The sequence below is a fragment of the Tetrao urogallus genome (genome assembly GCF_951394365.1).
Source record: "Tetrao urogallus genome assembly, chromosome: 8".
Taxonomy (NCBI): domain Eukaryota; kingdom Metazoa; phylum Chordata; class Aves; order Galliformes; family Phasianidae; genus Tetrao; species Tetrao urogallus.
Genome location: NC_136821.1, coordinates 16039374 through 16060240, shown reverse-complemented (window position 1 = coordinate 16060240; position 20867 = coordinate 16039374). Strand labels below are relative to the sequence as shown.

At 33.8% G+C, this 20867-nt stretch overlaps 1 protein-coding gene across 1 annotated transcript in view; it reads left to right on the top strand.

Annotated features, from left to right (window-relative positions):
- The window catches only part of FAP (fibroblast activation protein alpha), a gene marked incomplete at both ends in the record, with an annotated part of 37317 nt that extends 18619 nt beyond the window's left edge, over positions 1 to 18698 (top strand). Inside the window, 15 exons of the mRNA XM_079539236.1 lie at positions 1122 to 1166; positions 2387 to 2491; positions 2580 to 2650; positions 3288 to 3341; positions 3656 to 3780; positions 4956 to 5003; positions 7217 to 7315; positions 8049 to 8118; positions 9217 to 9411; positions 11391 to 11445; positions 12138 to 12237; positions 15251 to 15315; positions 16446 to 16518; positions 16786 to 16859; positions 18597 to 18698. Of these exons, the coding sequence (XP_079395362.1) occupies positions 1122 to 1166; positions 2387 to 2491; positions 2580 to 2650; positions 3288 to 3341; positions 3656 to 3780; positions 4956 to 5003; positions 7217 to 7315; positions 8049 to 8118; positions 9217 to 9411; positions 11391 to 11445; positions 12138 to 12237; positions 15251 to 15315; positions 16446 to 16518; positions 16786 to 16859; positions 18597 to 18698 (1281 nt within the window). The remainder of the gene's footprint in view (positions 1 to 1121; positions 1167 to 2386; positions 2492 to 2579; positions 2651 to 3287; positions 3342 to 3655; positions 3781 to 4955; positions 5004 to 7216; positions 7316 to 8048; positions 8119 to 9216; positions 9412 to 11390; positions 11446 to 12137; positions 12238 to 15250; positions 15316 to 16445; positions 16519 to 16785; positions 16860 to 18596) is intronic.
- Positions 18699 to 20867: the final 2169 nt, after the last annotated feature.

Here is a 20867-nt window from a genome sequence, read left to right as displayed (position 1 = left end):
GAGGAAAGTTAAATATATTCTTTACGTATTATGTCATCAGGATGTGAACCTTAATTTGAACTAAGACAAATAAATCTATGGTGCAGATATAAAATAATACTTCTCTTTTTTCTTATCTTAATAAGAAAAAAGTCCATCTACTAAATGAATGGCTCATTGGAGCCCTTGCAAAGTACTAAACAAAATTCTAAGGAGGAAGCATCTACAATGTTCGCTTGAATAAGCCAGTTTGCAGGGTGTAGGGTTGGAAGGGAAAAAGTAAAATTCTGAATGTTAATAAGATTTTGTTGAGAACAACACATATAAAACATATTCTTTAGAAGCAAAATTGCTGAACTTAATTTTTTCTGTGAAGAAATATTTTATTAAATGAAAAAAATATAAAGCAGAGCTTGCAAGGAAACTAAAGAAATGCATTTATAGAATGCAAGTGTTGAATCACTTGCTCCATTCTCCAAGAACTCTTTAATAAAAGGACTCTTCAATTAAAAAATCGTAGGAAAACACTGAGTATGTTTTTTGTAACTTTGTAAGTAAAACACACATATATAAGCACCTCTAAGAAGGAGGCACCGATCCACTTATACTCAGCATAACACTTTATAAAAATCATATTCAAGAATGTTACAGGGAGTTAAAACTACATTAATTTATATTCATCATCTCAAAATCTTATAATCTGGGCTGTTTTTGCTAACTGCGTTATTTTCGTCAGTCAGTCTTCAGTTCTTTCGTAAGTACCTTTTGTGAGATTTTAAGAAGTGATGAAAATCAGGCTTTTAAATGCCCCTTAGACAGAGTAACAAAAGTGGAGAGCCTCAGATTGCTCTGTACCATACTAGCTCAGGTTATTTTACACTGTGTGGATATGAAATAGTTTCAAATACAAATACTCGTGTTACCTTATTTCAGTGGGACTGCTGATGCAGCCGTAAGTCTCTGCTATTGCACTGCAGACTAAGAAAATAACCATAGCATGTATTCTAAAATTTTCGTTTAGAGGAGGTGGTAGACTTCTTAGGTGAAGCTTTTAAATCTAGTTTAATTTAATCTAATCATGATCTGATTATTTTTTAGTGTACAAACTTCCTTAAGAGTGTACATTTGATTTTGTTTTTCAGAATCAACAGCACATAGAGGAGAGTCAAACAGGATGGGCAGGCGGAGTAGGTTTTCTTGTACTCTGCTTTCATTTAATGGGAACTTACAGCTTCTGCATCTTCATGGTGATGTTTTGAATGACAAAGCACTATTTGGAGTCACACAATGCTACTGCCTCAAACCTATTACACAGTAATACACAGACATGGTTTATGATGTTTTATGTTTTGTGAGGCACAGTAGTTGGTTGCCAGCTTTCTGAGATTAAAAATGTGTTAATTCTTATGTTACTCTCAGGCAGATAAAGTTAACAGAATTTAATATAGGGAATTACATGCTCTGCCTAAAGATCCTGCAGTTGACTTAACTAAGAGCCACAATTTTCAGCATGCCTCCCTTTAAGAGATTTTTTTTTTTTTTTTTTGGAGTAAAAATTACACATCTAAATGGAGTAGCCCGTTGGCCCCTTTCCTTTTTTCACCTCTTATGTAGAGGTTGTAATGATAGGTTTTTAATACAATTAGTGAAATTGTACACAAGCATAAATTCCTGCTTTAGCCTTTATGGGATTTCCAAGATTAGAGATATTAGAAGCTGACTTAGGAATAATTTAACTTTTGGTCACAGTTTCTAATTGAGTTTGTGTTAGTATTATTCATATCCACTCAGGAGTGTTTGGTGCAGTTTGAAGTTTTTGCAAGTCATTGTCCTCATAATTTTGAAAATAAAACAGTTGCAGTAACTGGCTGACAGTCTAAGTAAGGCGGTGATGGGTTGAAAGGAAGTAAAATCTGAATGGTTTTATCTGCAATAATCTGTTCTTAAACATTAGTGTAGTAATATGGGAAAGACTGGATACTGATTTCACTCTGTCATTTTTGTTCATTGAATCAGCTAAACTCTATGATTCGTAGGATTCCAATCTGGCACTGCTTACAAATATTAGTTTCATTCAGAAATTTTTTTTTGTTTTAAATCACCTCTAAATATTTTGATGTAAATGTAGATCATTTGGTGTATACAAATTATTCCATTCTGCAAATAAAGATCCTGTATTTGTGGGCAACTTTAGGTATTAGTGTTACCAATTTAAAAAAGCTTACATGACAGATTATAAATTGTAATTCACTAAATAAGAGTGCATATCATGGGTGAACATTTCTCTGAAGTTAATTGTTACACCTGAACTTTTGAAATAGAGTCCTGTTATTTTTAGTTTTTAGGACCTGTTAAACAGCTTGGACATTCTTTCTTTCCTCTCATCTACCATGTTCTTTTGTTTCAGTTCTTTGTTTCTGCACCATATTTTACCTCAGACAGCAGTTCATACTACAAAATTTTTAGTGACAAAAATGGTTATAAGCACATACATTACATCAATGGTTCTGTGGTAAGTCAATTAAAGTTTTCTACCTTAATATACCGTGAATTTATGAAATAATTTTACTGTATTCAGTGACATATATTTTGCCTCACAGGAGAATGCAATCCAAATTACAAGTGGAGAATGGGAGGCAATTTATATTTTTAGAGTAACAAATGATGCAATGTAAGTACCACTCAGAAGAGTATAGGTTATGAGTATTTTGTCAATAGAAGTAATACTTAATCATTTGACACATACCAGCCATTTGTCAACTCATCAAGTTATAACTACCTATAAATATATTGCATCCAACTGAGTGCATTCACAACAAATTCATAGGCAAAGGCATTGTGCAGGTTTGCAGACTTGGTTTATTTTTGGTAGATTTTTTGCAAATAGCCCTCAACCTTTCAGATTATTATCAGTCACCCATTTAAAGAGAGTCTTATCTAGGATTGCTTAATTTTAAGTATTTGATTAACCTATCTACAAATAGAAATTATTTCAGTTTTATTTCATTGCATTTGAAATGTGGTCTCTCATTTGGTTCACTATACAGTTAGATGTATTTTACACAATTGAGGTGATTATCTTTTGAGAATTAAGACAGAACTCTTATTTATATGGTGTATTTATTACCCAATGAGAGTTTGAGCAAAGATTTACTAAGATGAAGTGTATGTAAGCTTAGTTTAATCTTCCATCATGAGCAGCAATCTGAGAAAATGTAAGTTAACTTCCAAGACATCTTTTTGTCTTCATGCTGGTTCACAGATAATCAGTTTATGGATTATTTATTAACATTTAAATTAATTCACAGTTTCTACTCAAGCAATGAATTTGAAGGCTATCCAGGAAGAAGAAATATTTACAAGTAAGTGTTATCAATGTTGAATTAATGATACTAGGTGATGGGTGTGGATTTTTCAATAACAGAATTCTGTTTCAAAATGTTTAAAGTACAATTTATCAAGCTGCTTTAATTAAATCATGGCCTTTTTGTATCTGAGAATCAAGAAATACCATCTAAAGTTTAAATATGCTGATAGGAAAAAAATAAGAAAAAGGGAAAACATTTACTTTTAAAAGGAACTGTTTTCCAAGTACGCTGTTCCAGCATGTGAGGCAGACACATACAAAGTTAGTCATAGCAAAATTAATAATTGTTGTATTTTGTTTTTCTCCTAGAATTAGTATTGGGAGTAAGCCTATCAGAAAACTATGCATTACTTGCAATTTACGGAAAGAGAGATGCCAGTATTATACAGCGAGGTTCAGTGAGCGCTCTAAGTATTATGCCTTGATCTGTTATGGTATGTATAGCCTGAGAATAAACATAAAACCAATTATTCTGTCAGATATATCAAAACCATAGTTAGTAACTGTTAGTGCAAACAATGTCCCGAGGAATCATAGAAATTTCACTGTAAACAAAAATTTTTTCTACATTTTTTTCCACATTTAAAAACCTTGGATTTTTTTTTTTTTCAGAAAATACAAATATTTTTACTTCTATAAATTTTTCCTCAAAAGCTTTGGATTGATAGAATTAAAAACAAATATTTGAAAATATTCTATGGCACAAAACAGTTTTGAAGTTGACTCATCAAAGTTATTCTTGCAGTAACAAGAGCAGGATTTTGAAAAAGATTGATTTCCTATGTATATAATCAAAGGTAGCTCTGAGAAACCATTACAATGTGTTCCCCAATTGAAACGATCAAAATCTGTCAACTACAAAAAATGCTGGATACTTGCTACTTGAAAACATTTTTTTTAGTAAGAGAAAGTATAAATAAAATAAATAAAAATTCAATTCATAAAAATGTGTGATTATTGAAACCGCTAATAACACAGAAGCATGAGTAATGAGTTCATCCATCTTAATCAAAGTACAGTGAAGTTACAGCCTAAAAAAAGCAGGGGAAAAACTATCCAAAATTTTCCTTTTGCATTCGTTATATAATGTTTACTATTCTTCTCTGAATGATTAGCTGAACAGTTTTTAGGACCTGTGTTAAGCAGAAGACCAAATGTGGCTAATAACAATACCTTTCAATCATTCTTCCACAAAACAGTCTGTAAGGTCATCACCATATGAAAGCCAGTCACCTTCACAAATATAATGTGACATGTTCTCAAAAGAATGATTCACAATGTTAATTCCACAGTCACCTTATGTAATCGCATCTCAGGTATTAACTAGATGTCACTTCATCTCTATGGAGGAAAAGTTTGACAATAGATTCAAAGTTACTTCTATTATGTTTGCGAAGCAATACAGGTGTATTATGTATGTCTACACACGTTACCTTATGTATTTTGTGCAGTAAAAACTAGAATTCTATTCAATAGATGAGATTTAATACAGTATTGATTGTATTTAGCTCTTTAATTCCTGACAGTTACCAACAGTGATGTAATCTGTACTTTATCACCAAATTCTGGCTTCAAACTATAAATGATCTTCCTTTCATTATTATGACAGGTCCTGGGATTCCTATTTCTACTCTTTTTGAGAATGAGAGTGATAGAGGTACTGAAAATACTCTGCCTATTTCTAGACAATTAATTGTATTTCTTATTGATATTCACTGTTCAGATCCTCTAATGTAGCACTTAGGATTGTGACCAAAAAGCCTCTCATATTGTATAAGTGTTATAAAAATATCTACTGTCTTTCTAATTTTATTAATTAGCAAAATCCTAACACTCAGGAATACAGTGATGTATTTATTTTCATTTCTGATCGTAAGAAATTTATGACATTCTTTTATCTGTTCATATGTTATAGATGAAATCAATATAGGCATCTCTTCGTCTATCAAATTTTAAGTCAAACTTTGTAGAATACTTTGTTCTGACTTCAAAACTATATGTTTTTATAGCTCAAGATTTTCTGATTTTTTTTTTCATGAAGCAGTTCTACCAGAAGCCTATGCAATAGGCTTCAGTGTAGTACTTAGAGTTCATACTTTGGGATACTGTACTGTACTAATTAGAATTTGGGTGGTCTTCAGCCATTAGCAGATACTAGGGAAGAGCGAAAGTTTTTGCAGAAGAATTGTGAAAAATATCCATTCAAATAACTGTTTCAGAGGAGATGTAATTATCTATACAGAACTGAAACTCCAGCAAGAAATATTCTGACCTCCCCAACTACTAGTTCCCTCCCTTTCCCTCCACTCTCCTCCCCTCCCCAGTCTTGTTTACCAAGAGCCCATAATATCTCTCTTCCTTATGAAAATTGGAATTGCATGAAATGCAGCAAAGTTCCTAGCCATAGTTATGCATTTCTCAACCTCTCTGCAGGAGAGAACAGTTTCATTTAAAGGATGTTTACCACTGGTTCCTCACTCTTAGGCTCTTCTTTGAACTTTTGTGTCCTTTTGTGTATTAATCTTACTTAAGTTCTCTGCTTTCGTAGTCTCTTTTGTAGTGCAAAACAAATTGTTGTGGATTGGATTGCAAGCTGTGAAAGAATCATTGTGGATCACTTTGATTTTGGTTGGCAGCATTTTGAAAATTTATCACCCATGAATTTTAGCAGAAAAATATTGTTAAATTGACATGGGCTAATCTGGAAGCTCCCTTCAGCATGATCACAATTAATTTGTAGTAAAGGGCAGCTTTCAGATTAGAAAGGAAGGATGGAATGAGGATCAGCTGAGTTTGCATGTGAATCCAAAACTAGGAGGATATTTCAGCCATAAAAATTCACTTGAGTCTGCAAAAATTGTCAGAGTACTTTGAAAGAAAGTGTTCTAGTGTTATATTTCTGCTATTTTCTGAGCATAATCTAGCTCAAAACATGCTGAGAGTAGTAGTACTGTTATTTTTTTTCAGCATTTCCATAAAACGGAAGTGCTTTCCACTAAAAAAAACCAACAAACGTCTTAAAAAACCAAACTCACAAAGGAAAGATCTTCTGAAGTCTAAAAGAATATTCTCTTTCATTTTGAAAGTAAAGATGAAAGTCACAGATTTCTATTACTTACAATATTAATTCACCAGTACTCTTGGAAAAAAGCATAAGAAAACTAATAATACCCAGTGAATTCATAATATATAGCTCTGTACTAGAAACTAGCTGAATTATTAATAGTGACTTTAAAACGATAAAACAGTAAATTGTGCCTCAAACAAAGTAAAAAATAAAATACCACGGAGAAAAAAAAAAAAAACAAAACAAAAAAAAGCAAGCAATGAAGCTTGCTAAGAGTGCAGCAATCCAGTAATAAGGACAACTATATGGTGTGTCTAGTGTATTTGTGGGGACATACAATAAGGTAGTTAAGTATATGTTTGATTCAGCCCCATAAGTAACCAAATATTCTGTGTTAGCCCATAAACAAGATATTCACAAATATACATGGGCTTAACGATACTGCCCAAGAGTCTCAGAGTCTAAACTGACAGTACTGTGATAAGCAGGAAAGGAGGTGCTGCAAGAGAAAAGCTTTCTCCTAACATCCAGAACTCTATTATTCACAGCTAGTGTGTGAAATTATTTGCCTTGCAAAATATGTATCCTATAAAAAATTAAGGAATATTTGTGCACTGCAACCCTGTGCCTTGCTTTTATTTAGCTATTTGATCAAACCCAAATTGAACTAAGCAGATTTCGTTATTCTGCTTGTAAACTGTCACAGATTTTCTTATTGTTCAAATAATACGAAACGTATCTTATTTAACAAAGAGAAATTAACAAATAAGCTAATTAATAATTTGGACAATTATTTTCCTTAGAGCTCAGAATATTAGAAGACAATCAGGAATTGCAGTCTGCTTTGCAAGAGATCATACTGCCAAAAGAAGAAATTAATAAACTTGAAGTGGATGGTATAAGTAAGAATTATACATTTTTGTTATATTTTTTATTCCTAACTTTTTTATTATGCCTTCATTTTGTTATAATAAGTATAATCTTTTTGTAGATCAAACTTGTTAGCATGTTAGATTGGAAATCTGACCATCATTCTGCCTTTTGTGACAGTGACCTGTCTGTTCCTCAGTGTATACATAAATAAAACAAAATTTAAAACACATTTCTTCTTCATGATGCAATTAAAAAAAAAATTAGCAATATTGCTGTAGCGTTTAAATATCACATAAAAACATCATAATATGGTGGTAATAAAAAATGAAACATAAACTGCCATTTATATGTTATATTGACTTGCATACACTGTTGTTTTCCTTAGTAAATTTACAAATAATATTCCATTGTAGTGAATCATTGTAATGTTTCCAAAACTCATTTCTCAAAATCTTAATAACAGTTATACTCCTAGTTGTGTATTTTTAGACACCAGGAAAACTAGAAACCTAGTTAAAGTCATAACTTTATACATAACATAATTTAAATAATAAAAATGGGCACTTCTTTTTTCAAAATTATTTTTAAACAGTTCAACATTAACAATTACTTGTATGAATTTTGTGGTTTACCTTTTATGCACTCTGTAATTTGTGCTGATTCATTTTCTATTACTATTTCATCACTATTTCATCGAACCGGATTGTGCTTAGAGAAATCATTGTAACAATTAGTGATATAACTTTGATATGTTTCTTCTAGCTTTGTGGTACAAAATGCTTATACCTCCACAATTTGATAGATCCAAGAAGTACCCACTGCTTATTCAAGTGTATGTAAGAATTTATTTCTTTCAATTTTACTGTTCTGTCATAAAAATACTCATTATAATTTAGGGAAATCTAAGATTTTTGCAGTATTTTGTAATGCAAAAGAAAAACTATTTTGTTTTTATTTTGTTTGTTTGTTTAATATATTTCTGGTGTAGAAATTCAACTTAAGGGAAATCAATGAGGTTTTATTATCATAGCAAGGGTTAGTTCCTTAGTGAAAGAAAAGGAATAAAGGCACATCATTTATTGCTTGGATTTCCTAGTTCAGTTGCCGCTTCTATTTATCCTGAAGCAATTTGAATGTATTGATTTCAGATTTGTTGATATGGAACATATAAGAGCTTTTCTTACAAGCGGGCAAAAAAACCCCTAATCCTTTGATGATCCAAAGGTCCAACAAAGCTAAATATGTTTGGCTGAAGTTTAGAGCAGAAGATGAAGTGAATTATGTCCTAGAGGTCACATGATAATTTGTATTAGATCATTGTCGTAAATAGTGTTTGTATATACTGCTCAGCTATGTGGGGTGTGTTCAGCCAATAGTTCCTACTGTACATGATATTCAGAGGTCTAGTAATGACCAAAAAGCTTAAGACTTCTGTTGTTTTTTCTTTGTTAATGTGTAATACGTGTGAGGATCAAATTAGTGATAGGTGGACATTTGGACTGGATGATCTTGTAGGTGTTTTCCAACCTTGGTGACTCTATAAAATCATGGGGAGGATGGGGCGGTAAGAATCAAAAAGTGCTGTCACACCTAATTTCTATACCCAATGAATTTGGAAGTAATTAAAAATTGAAACATAGCTCTTCCAAAGATTCCCCTTAGGATGGATACCTGATGTCATGCCCCTTCGTCTCAGCTAAAACAAATGGAACTTACCCTAGGCATAAGACATTAAGGATTTAAATGAATTTTAGAAAGTAAAATTACATGAATACATGAAAATGCTAATAGTACTGTTTCTGTCTACTGAACTCTCTAAACCACAGTCATTTAGCAAAATACTTGTAGAGAAAATATAAGTCATACTTATCTATACTCCTGTATCTGGTATTCATTTGTAAATCTGAGTTGAAAATGTCTTACCTTCTAGGTATGGAGGACCATGCAGTCAGAATGTAAAACACACATTTAGCATTAGCTGGATAACCTATCTTGCAAGCAAAGAGGGAATTATTGTTGCTTTAGTAGATGGCAGAGGAACAGCTTATCAAGGTGACAAGATTTTGCATGCAGTTTATCGAAGACTAGGAGTCTATGAAGTTGAGGACCAAATCTCAGCAGTGAAGTAAGTAGAATGTCTCCCAATAAAATCGTTGTACTTACACAACTACAAAAAGCGTGGAAAAAAAGATAGATTAAATGTACTCCTGCACCTTTCTTCTGGAAAGCTGAAGTCTCCAGGAAATAAATGTAAAACTTGTAGAAATAAAATACTAGTGAGCTATTTGGTGTCAATTTGGTTTTGGGTGGTGTACTACATCCACTACCAAATATGTATTTGGATCTCAGCACTTCCATTTTGTAAGGGCAACATCAGAGGCCTAAGGAAGTATGAGCATCAGTGGTGAGAGGTAAGCTAATGTATTTTCCACTACCCTGAACTCTTCCCTGTAGGGGAAATCTACCTCAACCATTATAGAAATTAGCTAAAGATCCCATGATTTTAGCCAGTGGTGGACCATAGTTTTTAGCTAAAAGTCAAACATAAAAAAACTGAATCCTGACTCTGGCTTTTTCGTAACTTCTTTTCCAAGCCATCTTAAAATACTTATAAAAATCAGAAAGAATCTGAGCTCCTCCAGTAGCTGTTCCCCACAATATACACCCCTGCACAGAAATACTTAAGAGGTTCCTAAAGGGAAACAAGTCCTTGAGCAGAGATTTTGCAGGGGAGAGAAAGATGAGATTTTGTAAAGCGAGTGTGTCTGTCAACAGATGCAGTAGCACTGTTGAAGTGAACATTTAAAGAATTGTTTAGTTTGAACCTTACAAGAATAGGAGAGTAAGAATGTTAGTACAAAAATAAGAAATTTATTCTTTGTTTTGATCTTGAATTTGTCCTATCAGAGTATGGATAAAATTCCAGGTATTTAATAATATTTCCCAAGTTAATGGGCCCAGTAGAAACTGTAGTTAGAAATTGGATATAAAAGTCCAGGATCCCACTGCCTTTTCTACTTGCTTAAGAACACTGCCTGCATTCATAAATGTATGTGAGGAGGATGTCTGTTCCTGCTTTGTGATAATTCCTTTTCCACCTCAATGATATAAAAACATAATTATTGTTTTCAGTGATAAGTGAAACAGAATTTCTGTTTATCATGCTAAGTTTTTCAATGTAATACATAATTTTATTGTATTTCTTGAATCTTTTAGCAGCAACAACATGTTTAAAGAGAGACAAATTAGTCCAAATTGTCACTTGGACATAAAATGCCAGAGACAGAGGGAATCTGATTCTGCAGTTGCAGAATTTGCTGAGACAAGCTGTGAAAAAATGACCTCAGATTTCACACTTCCCAACTTTCTGTCAGCACCTAGGTTAAATTTTTATTCAGTTAAATGCATTGCATTCCATCTTCCTGATCTAACACATGGTTTAAGATGCAAGATTTTTAGAGAAAATCAATCATATACTCCAGTGGGAAGATCTTGGAGGGGCTTTTACTATAGGAGGAACCCCATGGGTTAAGACAGCAATGTAACAAAGCTGAATCACTTTTTGGCTCACCTAATTTGGTTCCACCCAGACTGCATTGGATATTTTAGGTATTGCCTGTCATTTGTGCTTGCCCTAGAAAAATAAGGCTAAGAGCTGCTGATGTATCTCCTGGGATGTGTTTGAACCCAATTGTATCTCTTTCTGTCTTGACCCAACATTTTCCTTCATGTATGAAGCTTAATTTGGAGAGTCAGGGCATTATATCCAGGTAGACATTAGGTATTGAAAACAACTTTTTTTTTTTTTTTACAAGATGATAGTTGTGTGGAGTCCTCATTTTATCCTCTGGAGCAAAAAATATTATGCAAATAAACTATTCATTTTTGCTATTTTTATTCATTGAAGAAAAAAGTTTCCTTTCCTCTGAAATGTCTGCTAGTCAAATGCTTTGTAGAAATCAGACACGCTATGTTGATTGTCAATTTGCTGAAATTGGCATGATGTTTGAAAAAAGTGAGAAAAATATTTTTTGCTAATTCAGTATAGTATTAACATTCTTGTTTTGCAATAATACATTTATTTCTATCTTTTTTTTTCCACAGGAAATTCATAGAAATGGGTTTTATTGATGAGAAACGAATAGCAATATGGGGCTGGGTAAGTGGTTTATCTTTTTATATTCATTTATCTGGAAATAATCCTGTAATGTAATTGCATATAGTTCTTCCTTATTCCTCTCTAGAAAAGAGTTGGCTTAAGATAACTATAGGGGCAGCCACACAGCCCCCTTATAGAAATTTTTAAGTTTTTTAGGCTCAACTGTTCATCATTTATATCTAGCTAAAGAATGCACAAACATTACTGGAACCCTGATTCCTAGACTGCTTAGTGTCTGCAGCTTAACAGACAATTGCAGGAGAGCAATGGTAAACAATTCCTAAGGATATTGTGGATTAGGGACAATACTGTAAGGAATGACAAAAGGGATTGGAAGCCAGACACATTATCTACCTCTTCTCACTGTCCCGGTAAATCAATATTGATTAACCAGCAGCAACAGGCAATTTTACAAAATGAACTGTTATGATAGCCACTCATTAACACTTTCTAATACTTTTCTCTTTATATATGTTCATTTTTTTCTGATTATCGTTTAGAAAGACCTTGTATTTTATTTTTTTACTGTTTGTCTTTTCCAGAAGATTTATATCAGATCCATTCAAAATCAAAATGTAAATCCTCTGTCTACTTAAAGCAAAATACTTAGTTTGAAATTAATACACGAGTTTGATCTGGAGAACAAAATGGCGCTTCACAGTAGTTTTAAACTATCTCTGATTTCTTCCCAGTCCTATGGTGGATATGTAACTTCTCTGGCACTTGGATCTGGCAGTGGAGTATTTAAATGTGGAATAGCTGTGGCTCCTGTTTCCAGCTGGGAATATTATGGTAAGGAAACTTGTCATAAAAGCTGACTTGGAAAGAGATGCGGCATTTAATGACTTTCTAAATGAATTCATTGCAAGAGAATGGCAATATGAAACCTAAAGGCAGTGCAATTACCTAAACACTAAACTCTTAAGACCTTAAGTTTAACATTTTCCTTACTGAAAATAACAGACTGCAATTGACAGTTTGAGACCGATTTTGTCACAATTCCAAATGCACATCTGTAAGTGTTAGGGTGTAAAGCCCTCTCAGTAAACCACCATACTCTGGAGTGATCTTCCTGAAAAAAATCCTGTTAAAATTGTATCACTGAGTTCAGAAACTCAGTGAACTGTTCAGAAACTCAGTTGAACTGTTTTTGTACCTGTATTGTAGTCACAGTACACTCCAACTTCATCTGAAAATGAACTCTGTCAGGAATGACTATCAATGATGATTGCAAGGCTATTTCCAAATAGTAGAGAAAAACAGAGGAACACATTTATGTCTGAATTCCTATTTTTGATTTTTATTTAGATTTTTCTCAGCCACACCCCTGCTGTTGTGTTATGAGCCATATTTTTCTTAGCGTTTACTGACTAAGACGCCAAACTGTTTTGAAGAATCTCTGGGAGTATAATCTGAGGGCCGTACTGTGTGAATAAAGCAGATGCATACTCATACTTGCAGACCTGCTAGCTTTTGGCATGGCATAAAGGAACCTTAGTGTAAAAAAGAATCATGCCATGCATGTTTTCTGTGAGGAAAATGTAGCACTTTGAACACATTTACTTAGCATATGGTCGTTTGCTAAGAAGTCTTGGTTATGAGAAAAAATTTTGGTTAAATGGAAAGGATTGCTTCCCTTACTGCTAGAACAGACATTCCTTGTATTTATGGTGTTTTGCAAACAAAGGGGAAAACATTTGTATGACACAGGAAGCATAGTCTTCATGTTTTCACTGGCATGAATGTTTTTTGAAGACATCTTTGCTCATGATCACAAAATTATTTCTAGAATGCAGGCATTAGGCACTATTTTTGCAAAAGTCTCACTTTAGTTGAGTTTTCAAGGGATTATTAAGGAGTCTTTCTAAAAGCACATTTGAAAATCTAGGCAGGCAGAGGTACTCCCAAAGGAAGGAAGAAAGGAAGCAGAACAAAGTCATTAGTCATTAATTTTGGCAAACAGAACACGTTAATATTGGTGAACTATGTTAGGGGCAAAACTACAGGATGCTACATATATGAGACTCCAAGAAGAGTTGTAATGTCAGAGGATGTACTGGCTTATAAATTTAGTACTGCTTTCTTTTAGATGCGTAGATTAGTTTGGAGCATAATTTTTTTCTAAAAACTTCCCGCTCACCTCCATTTTCTGTCAGTTAATATAGCAGCTGAACGATTATAAGGCAAATTGCATTTAGGGACAATGTATATTTAAAACATTAAATATGTGACTGCTCAATCTCTCTCTTTTTTTCTTCAGTAATTGACAAGCTGAATCTTCCACTTAGTCATTGTAACACTATTCTTGCTGACCTCAGTGGACTTGTTGTAGCTATACTGGTAGAAGAGAGAGGAGAATTTGGCTCAAAATGCTGTAGAAATGCCAGCCATTCAAAAAGAGTTTATTTTATTGAAAACTCAAGCCCAATATGGTTGTTTGACACTGTGTTGACAACAGATATTGCACATTTTCTGTTTTCATTCAATGATAAAGGATTTTGATAAAAGATGAGCTACTTAGGTTTTTCTACACTTAGTTTATTAGAAAATATCTATGGGAGACTTACTTCTTGGTTTAGGAAGGCACAAGGAGACTTGGAATGTTATCAATGTGTATAAATATGTGAAGGGAGGGTGCAAAGAGGATAGAGACAGACTCTTTCCAGTGACGCTGAGGCAAGAGACAGTGGGCACAAAGTCAAACACAGGAGGTTCATCTGGAAACACATATCTACTGTGTGGGTAAAATGCTGACACAGGTTGCACAGGGTGTTTGTGGGGTCTCCCACCTTGAAGATAATCAGAAGCCATCTAGATATAGCTAATGTAGTTGCAAATAACCAGCTCTATAAGACCCTGCATGTACAGGAGGATCCAGAGGTTCTTTCTAACCTCAATTTCTTAATAATTATAGTGGCCAGCACTTCTATTATGTGAAAGAAAGATGCCAGCTTTTCATCATCAAAAAGCCTTGTCTGCATAAAATAAATAAAATTCTCATAGTACTGCAGCTTGACAACTCAGTATTTGCCAGTAACTCTTTCAATGATAGTCATAAATAATGTTCTTGTAGTGACAGCTGTTACATCAGTTTTACACAGATTTTCATAACTGCTTTCAGTTAAATTACAAACATACAGGCAGCTCAAAGGAAGCTGTTCCTAATGGTTTCTTGGTGTTACATACTGTTCAGTTATTCGTTCTTGTTTTTATTTTCAAATCCATTAGCAAACTTCATTGCAGTTAGACAAAGGAACTGGACAGAGACTGAAAAGTAATTATAATGTTTTTTCAATGCAAGTCTTTATCTTTTCCTGTTCCCCCACAAGTATTTGTATTTTCCTCCATAAATATACTGACCAATAGGAAAAAGAAAAAAGAACATTTCTTCCATGTTAAGTGTAAATACTCATGTGCATCCCAGGCTGAAATTCTTCTCTGTTTTGTTTTTTTTCCTGATGGTAGTCTGTACTATCTTTCCACCACACTGAAATTATTCAACAATGTGACTCACTCAACTGACTTCAGGAGTTCAAACCAGTAGCATAAAGTAGCATCAGTTAATTGTATTTATTCAAAAAAATCTTGTTTCTGCAGATGAGTATCAAACCACTATTTGTGCAAGGACTGTTAGGAGGAGATGTATTAACTATCCTTCATATTTTTTAATATGTTTAGATTTGTTGTGTTATAAGGAAATCAAGCAGAACAGATATAGTTAACATAATCGTTCAATTTTCTATGCGTCACTGGAGGCACAATCTGCATTCTTTATCTATTGCTTTTTTCTTCTTTAATATCACAGCATCTATCTACACAGAACGATTTATGGGTCTTCCTGTAGAGTCCGATAATCTTGAGCACTATAAGGTGAGAATTCTTTCTTTTTCATTTGCCTTAAACATGATTTACATTTCCATAGACAAGCAGAATAGTGAAAATATAATGCTCGCATAATGGCACCCCTGTAGCAGCTAAAGCTGCTGTTCTGAAATTCATGTCTCTGTAGTTACTCACAGTTTTTATATTGATCAATCTTAGGTATGATAAATTGTAGGATTCCTATTTTCTCACTGGACAAATCTGTCTGTTTTGACACTGCAAATTATTAACTTAGGAAAGAACACGTGATAGATGTTAAAATGTTGGTGTTTACTAGGTTTTGGTCAGTAATATTCGCTATGTTATGCCAGTTTAGTTGTCTGATAATAATGTCTTCAGACTAAAAAGTCAGAATGCATTCCTCTGCAGGAACAGATTGCATTTTTGCTTTTCTTCACATTGATAGGAAATCTATAGCTTCCTCTAGCAGCACACATTCCAGCTCTCAATACAGACAAGCCTGAAATAAGCCCAGAGAAGCTAGAGAAAGCATTCTATTAAGGATTTTGTACTATGATCAGAAGGCTGGATCAACTCTCTTATGAAAAAGGGCTAAGGCAGCTGGGCTTGTTCCAACTGGAGAAGAAAAAGCTTCTGGGGTGACCTTCTAGGACTTTGAAAGGAGCTTACAAGCAGGAAGGGGAAACTGACTTTTTATGTGGTCTCATAGTGATAGGAAAAGAGAGAATGACTTTAAACTAAAAAAGGGGATACTTAGGTTAGATATTAGGAAGAAATTCATTACTCGGAGGAGAGACCCTGGCACAGGTTGCTCAGGGGAGATGTGGATAGATGTTTCTATATTATCAATGTCTATTCTCTGTCCTAATCCAAATAGCAGCAATGCTCAATACCAAACTGCCTTCATAGAGCTGCTCTATGTAGCCAGGAATTACAGTGTTCAGAAAATGACACATGGTGGGTACTGTGCTTTTTGTGAAATGCCTATAAATGTATTTAGTTTCTATTAATCTCAGATTGCGATGAAGTTACTGCTTTCTTTATTATGCCAGTCCAACTGCTTGATTGCTGTTTCACTGGGTAATTTAAGCCTTTCAGCTCCATGACTTAGTGTTTTAAATTGAAGCTGCTGAACTGTTCACTTTTCATCTCAACAGAACTCAACTGTAATGGCAAGAGCAAAGAATTTCCAAAACGTTGAGTATCTTCTCATTCATGGAACAGCAGATGGTGAGGTTTGCAAATGGTAGTACAAATACAGAACCAGAATCACTTTGTTTGAAAAACATTAAGCATCTTTCTGTGCCTTTGATTAGGATCAGTACTTAGATCTTTGATAGATTTCTATGCAACATATTATTAGATGCTTGCTCGTTCTTAGTTATGTCAACTGTATTGTTTGATAACCAGTGGACACAACTTAATGCACTAGAATTTTATGCTTTGTGGTATTTACACATTTCAACAGCCAATCTTTTTTTTTTTTTCCTTTTTCAGATAACGTACATTTTCAGAACTCAGCACAAATTGCAAAAGCTCTGGTTAATGCACAGGTGGATTTTCAGGCAATGGTAAATAACAGACTATTTTTCAATTTTGAACAGTGGTTTACAGCTTTATCAATAAGCTTATCTGATATGTTGATGTTATTTGTTGATGTTTTTAAGAACCCAGTTCAGCAAGATCTGGCAATTTTACAGCATTTTTTATTGTTTACAAATCATTTATTCTTCAAAGGATTTGTTTGCTCTTCCCCTCAAACCTCTTTCTGTATTTTAACAGAACTTCTCAATTATCTAGTATAACGTAGAAGCTTTTAAAATGAGCCAGGGAGAAGAATGAGAGTCCAACCTCCTTTCTAAAATTTGATGATAGCTAATAAACGCAAGGAAGATGAAAGAACTGGCTTCTGGGGCCAAAACTGCCAGTGATTCTGATGGATTCTGTCTTGACCTGACATGCTTGTTACAGGCAGAAGGCGAATCAAGGGAAAAAGGGAATGAGGTATCCAAGTAGTATGTCAAGGACATGAAAAAACAAATAAGTTGTCTACAAAATTTACCTGGGGAAGATGATGCAGGCAAGCAGAGAAACACATACATGAGAGGTTAGAGGATATATATGAGAAATGAACAGAGGAAAAGTAACACTGAATTAGGTGTTAATCTGTTCTTCTGCATGTGCTTTCTCCAGACTAGTGACAAAAGTATCTGTCTTTTATCAAACATATTGGCCTTCTGCTTCAGATCACTTTCCCAGGTCAATGAACACCTTGAACATGGATCAGACATGGGTCCCCCTGTACTTGGTATTTCTGCAAGTGAATTCCATATTTCCTGTTTTCACTGTTATTTAGCAAACCTGGGCCATTTGTCAAGTATCTGGAAAAGTACATGGAATACTGTCTGCAGTTTCAGTCATTACTGTTCAGCTGTAGTAGAGTTTCAGTAGTGTTAGGATAATCTGGGGAACATCTCTGACTTACTTAATGAAAGCAGAATATTTTTAGCCTAGTAAAATATAATTTAGAAAACAATATGATTGCTGCCTATGAATACAGTGGAGGAGAAATACAGAGGAAAGAAAAAGCTATTGAAGCAAAAAGACAGTTGGCACAAGATCAAGTGAAAGTAAACTACTCACGAACACATTGAGGTTGAAAATTAGAAAAAAACCAGTTTAAACAGTTAGGCTATAGAACAGGCAGAATTCAGAGGAGTATAGCACACCAAAAAAAAAAAAACAAAAAACAAAAACAAAAACAAAAAAAAAAACAAAAAACCAAGCCTGTCTACTTTTAAAATTCTGATACAACCAGCATCAAGGAATCAGATTTTACATTCCAAAGGTGCCTCTTACTCCTTAAATGAGAAGACAGAACAATTCTGCTCTTCATAGGCTCTTTGAATTAGTTGGGTTGAAAGGGATCTTAAAGCCTACCCAGTTCCAATCCCTGCCATGGGCAGGGTTGCCATCCACTAAATCAAGATGCCTAGGGCCCCATCCAACCTGGCCTTGAACATGTTCAGGGATGGGGCAACCACTGCTCCTCTAGTCAAATAGTTCCAATACCTCACGTCACCAAGTAAATAATTTCTTCCTAACATCTAACCTTCTTAAATCACCCCAATTTCATTCAATTCCATTCCCTTCTATCCTATCCTATCCTATCAGTGCATGTAAGAAGTTATTTAATTGAGACATGTATATTCTTCTATATGGCAATACAAAAAATTCTGGTATTTTTTAATTAATACAGAATTGAAGAGAGCATGTGTGTTTATGACTTTCTTTTTCTTTCTTTTCAGTGGTACACTGACCAGAATCATGGAATTCCTGGACTGTCTAGCAAACATCTCTACACACATATGACCCACTTCCTCAAACAATGTTTTTCTTTGTCAGAATAGGCAGGCTACTCAGAGAATGCTAAGCCATCTGGTATATCTCTGAGAAAATCCCACGATAGCAGTGCCCAGGTTGTATCATGTTCAGGTAAATTAATATCAGGATCTTTGAAGCTTATAATTTGATATTTGCATCCATTTTTGAGATTGTATATTAGCAGGTGTTATGTTAATACATGTTTTGGCACATTTAACACCTGTTTGATAGCAAAAAATAAAATCGGAATATAACACGGCATGTGCATTTATTGCCATCTCGCTTAAACTACATTCTGCATTCCAAAGATACATGGTCCATTGCAAAGGCATACTGCTAAATGAATATAATTACATTTGTTAACTATAACTGTAAAATGGGCAGGGACAAAGAAGTGCAAGTAACTAATTAACATCCTAACAAGAATTAGTTTCTTAAAATTTATGTATAATTCCAGTTTCTTGGAAAGAATCCAGACAGGAACATAATATTTGAAGCTGTAGTATGGATAGTTATTGAACACTCTATTCAAATTATATTCAGCATTTTTTTAAAGCCCTTGTTATGCAAAAACCAGTATTCAGGTTTAAATATGGAAGCGGGACATTCACAATATCTATTTTATCTCAGTGGGTTTTTTTTCTGTCTGATTTGAGAATATGTTAGACATTTCAACCTGTTTTTACTCATCACTTCAACGTTTACATTAATTTTAATGTCATTCATTCGAGATTTGTGAGGAAGGAATCAAAGGAATATGCAGGCTTTTTTGTTTAGTTTCCACTTAAACTATTTTAGAGCATCCTGTAAAAAGTCTAGATAAATAATAACTGGATCACATATATTCTTTTAATTGGTAATTAAATGAGTCCAGTTGTAATGTAAGAATATGAGCAAGAAAATTGGCAGGAGATCTATTTTAGATGGTCACATGTTTAAAAAATTCTGAATTAGTCGACTGCATAAGAACTGTTGTCTAACGCAGTATCTCAGCTTTGCTATTAGCAAGTAAGTTCAAAATAACCTGAGAAAATTGTGGAGTAGAATTCCCAGCAAAAACAAAACAAAACAAACAAACAAAAAAAAAATCAAGCTGCTTTCCAACTCCAAAATAGTTGTTGCTTGTGGAACAAGCACGAATAGAGTTGTGGCATTTAATTTGACCCTTGACAAAAACATGGGGTTTAGCCAAAATCATTAAAATGTAGAAGTGATTTGCTATGTAATGACTTCCTTCATTTTGTTAATGGCAATATCAAATCTGATTTTCTGCACATGAGAACATTTCTTAGACATTTTTATGTAAATGTAGTTACCAAGCTGTTTGTAATGGTTAAATTACACTTTGATAGGAACTCTTCAGAAAATACTCAATTAGTTCAGGTTTTGTTGCCAATTACATGATGTTAATGAGCGTCTTGTTAGTAATGTAATTAAAATGCAACTGCTATAATGGTTAAAGGAAAAAATTACAGCTCTAAGAAAGTTAATGTTAAGCAAATATAACATAAAGTAGGGCTAATTAGACATTGATTATATGGTTCTATGTGCATTTGCTGTAAACACAAATACTGTCAGCAATGTGATTATTCTACAAATAAGGAATACAATTCAGCTGAAATTACTGAGATTTTACTATCATTTTTTCTGTATTGATACAACCTCACAAAAACTACTGCAATTTTTTTTGTGAAAGAGAATAAAATCAGGGTCTTGCAACAGATGTTTCAAGGTTTTAGATACCTGAATGAGTCAGTAGGAACCCAGATCAATTTTCAGACTGCAAGGTATCAAGCTCATATTAATCATTAAGTTTTCTGATTCTGCATCTTTATACTTTATTTATATTTTTTGAAAATCCTACACGCCTTAGAAATTTGACCAGATAAACCAACCCCTTGTGGATACTATAAGTAATAATGTAATACAATGCACTGTTTACACTTTGACCATAGGTCTGTAGTCAAAAGCTTCTGGAGTTACTTGAGATAAGTGACATATGTGAGACAGAAGGTGCCTTTTTTTTCCCAAGGGATGTACTAGCTTTTTCATCCTTTATTTGCCCGTATGTCTGTTTTACTTTGTGAGGGGAAAGGGAGCACATCTTCTAAACTGTCCACCATTTACCTGGGTTTATGGGAAGCATTTGTGGGGATAAACCATGAAAACTTTATTATTTTTTTTTAAAGTGCACC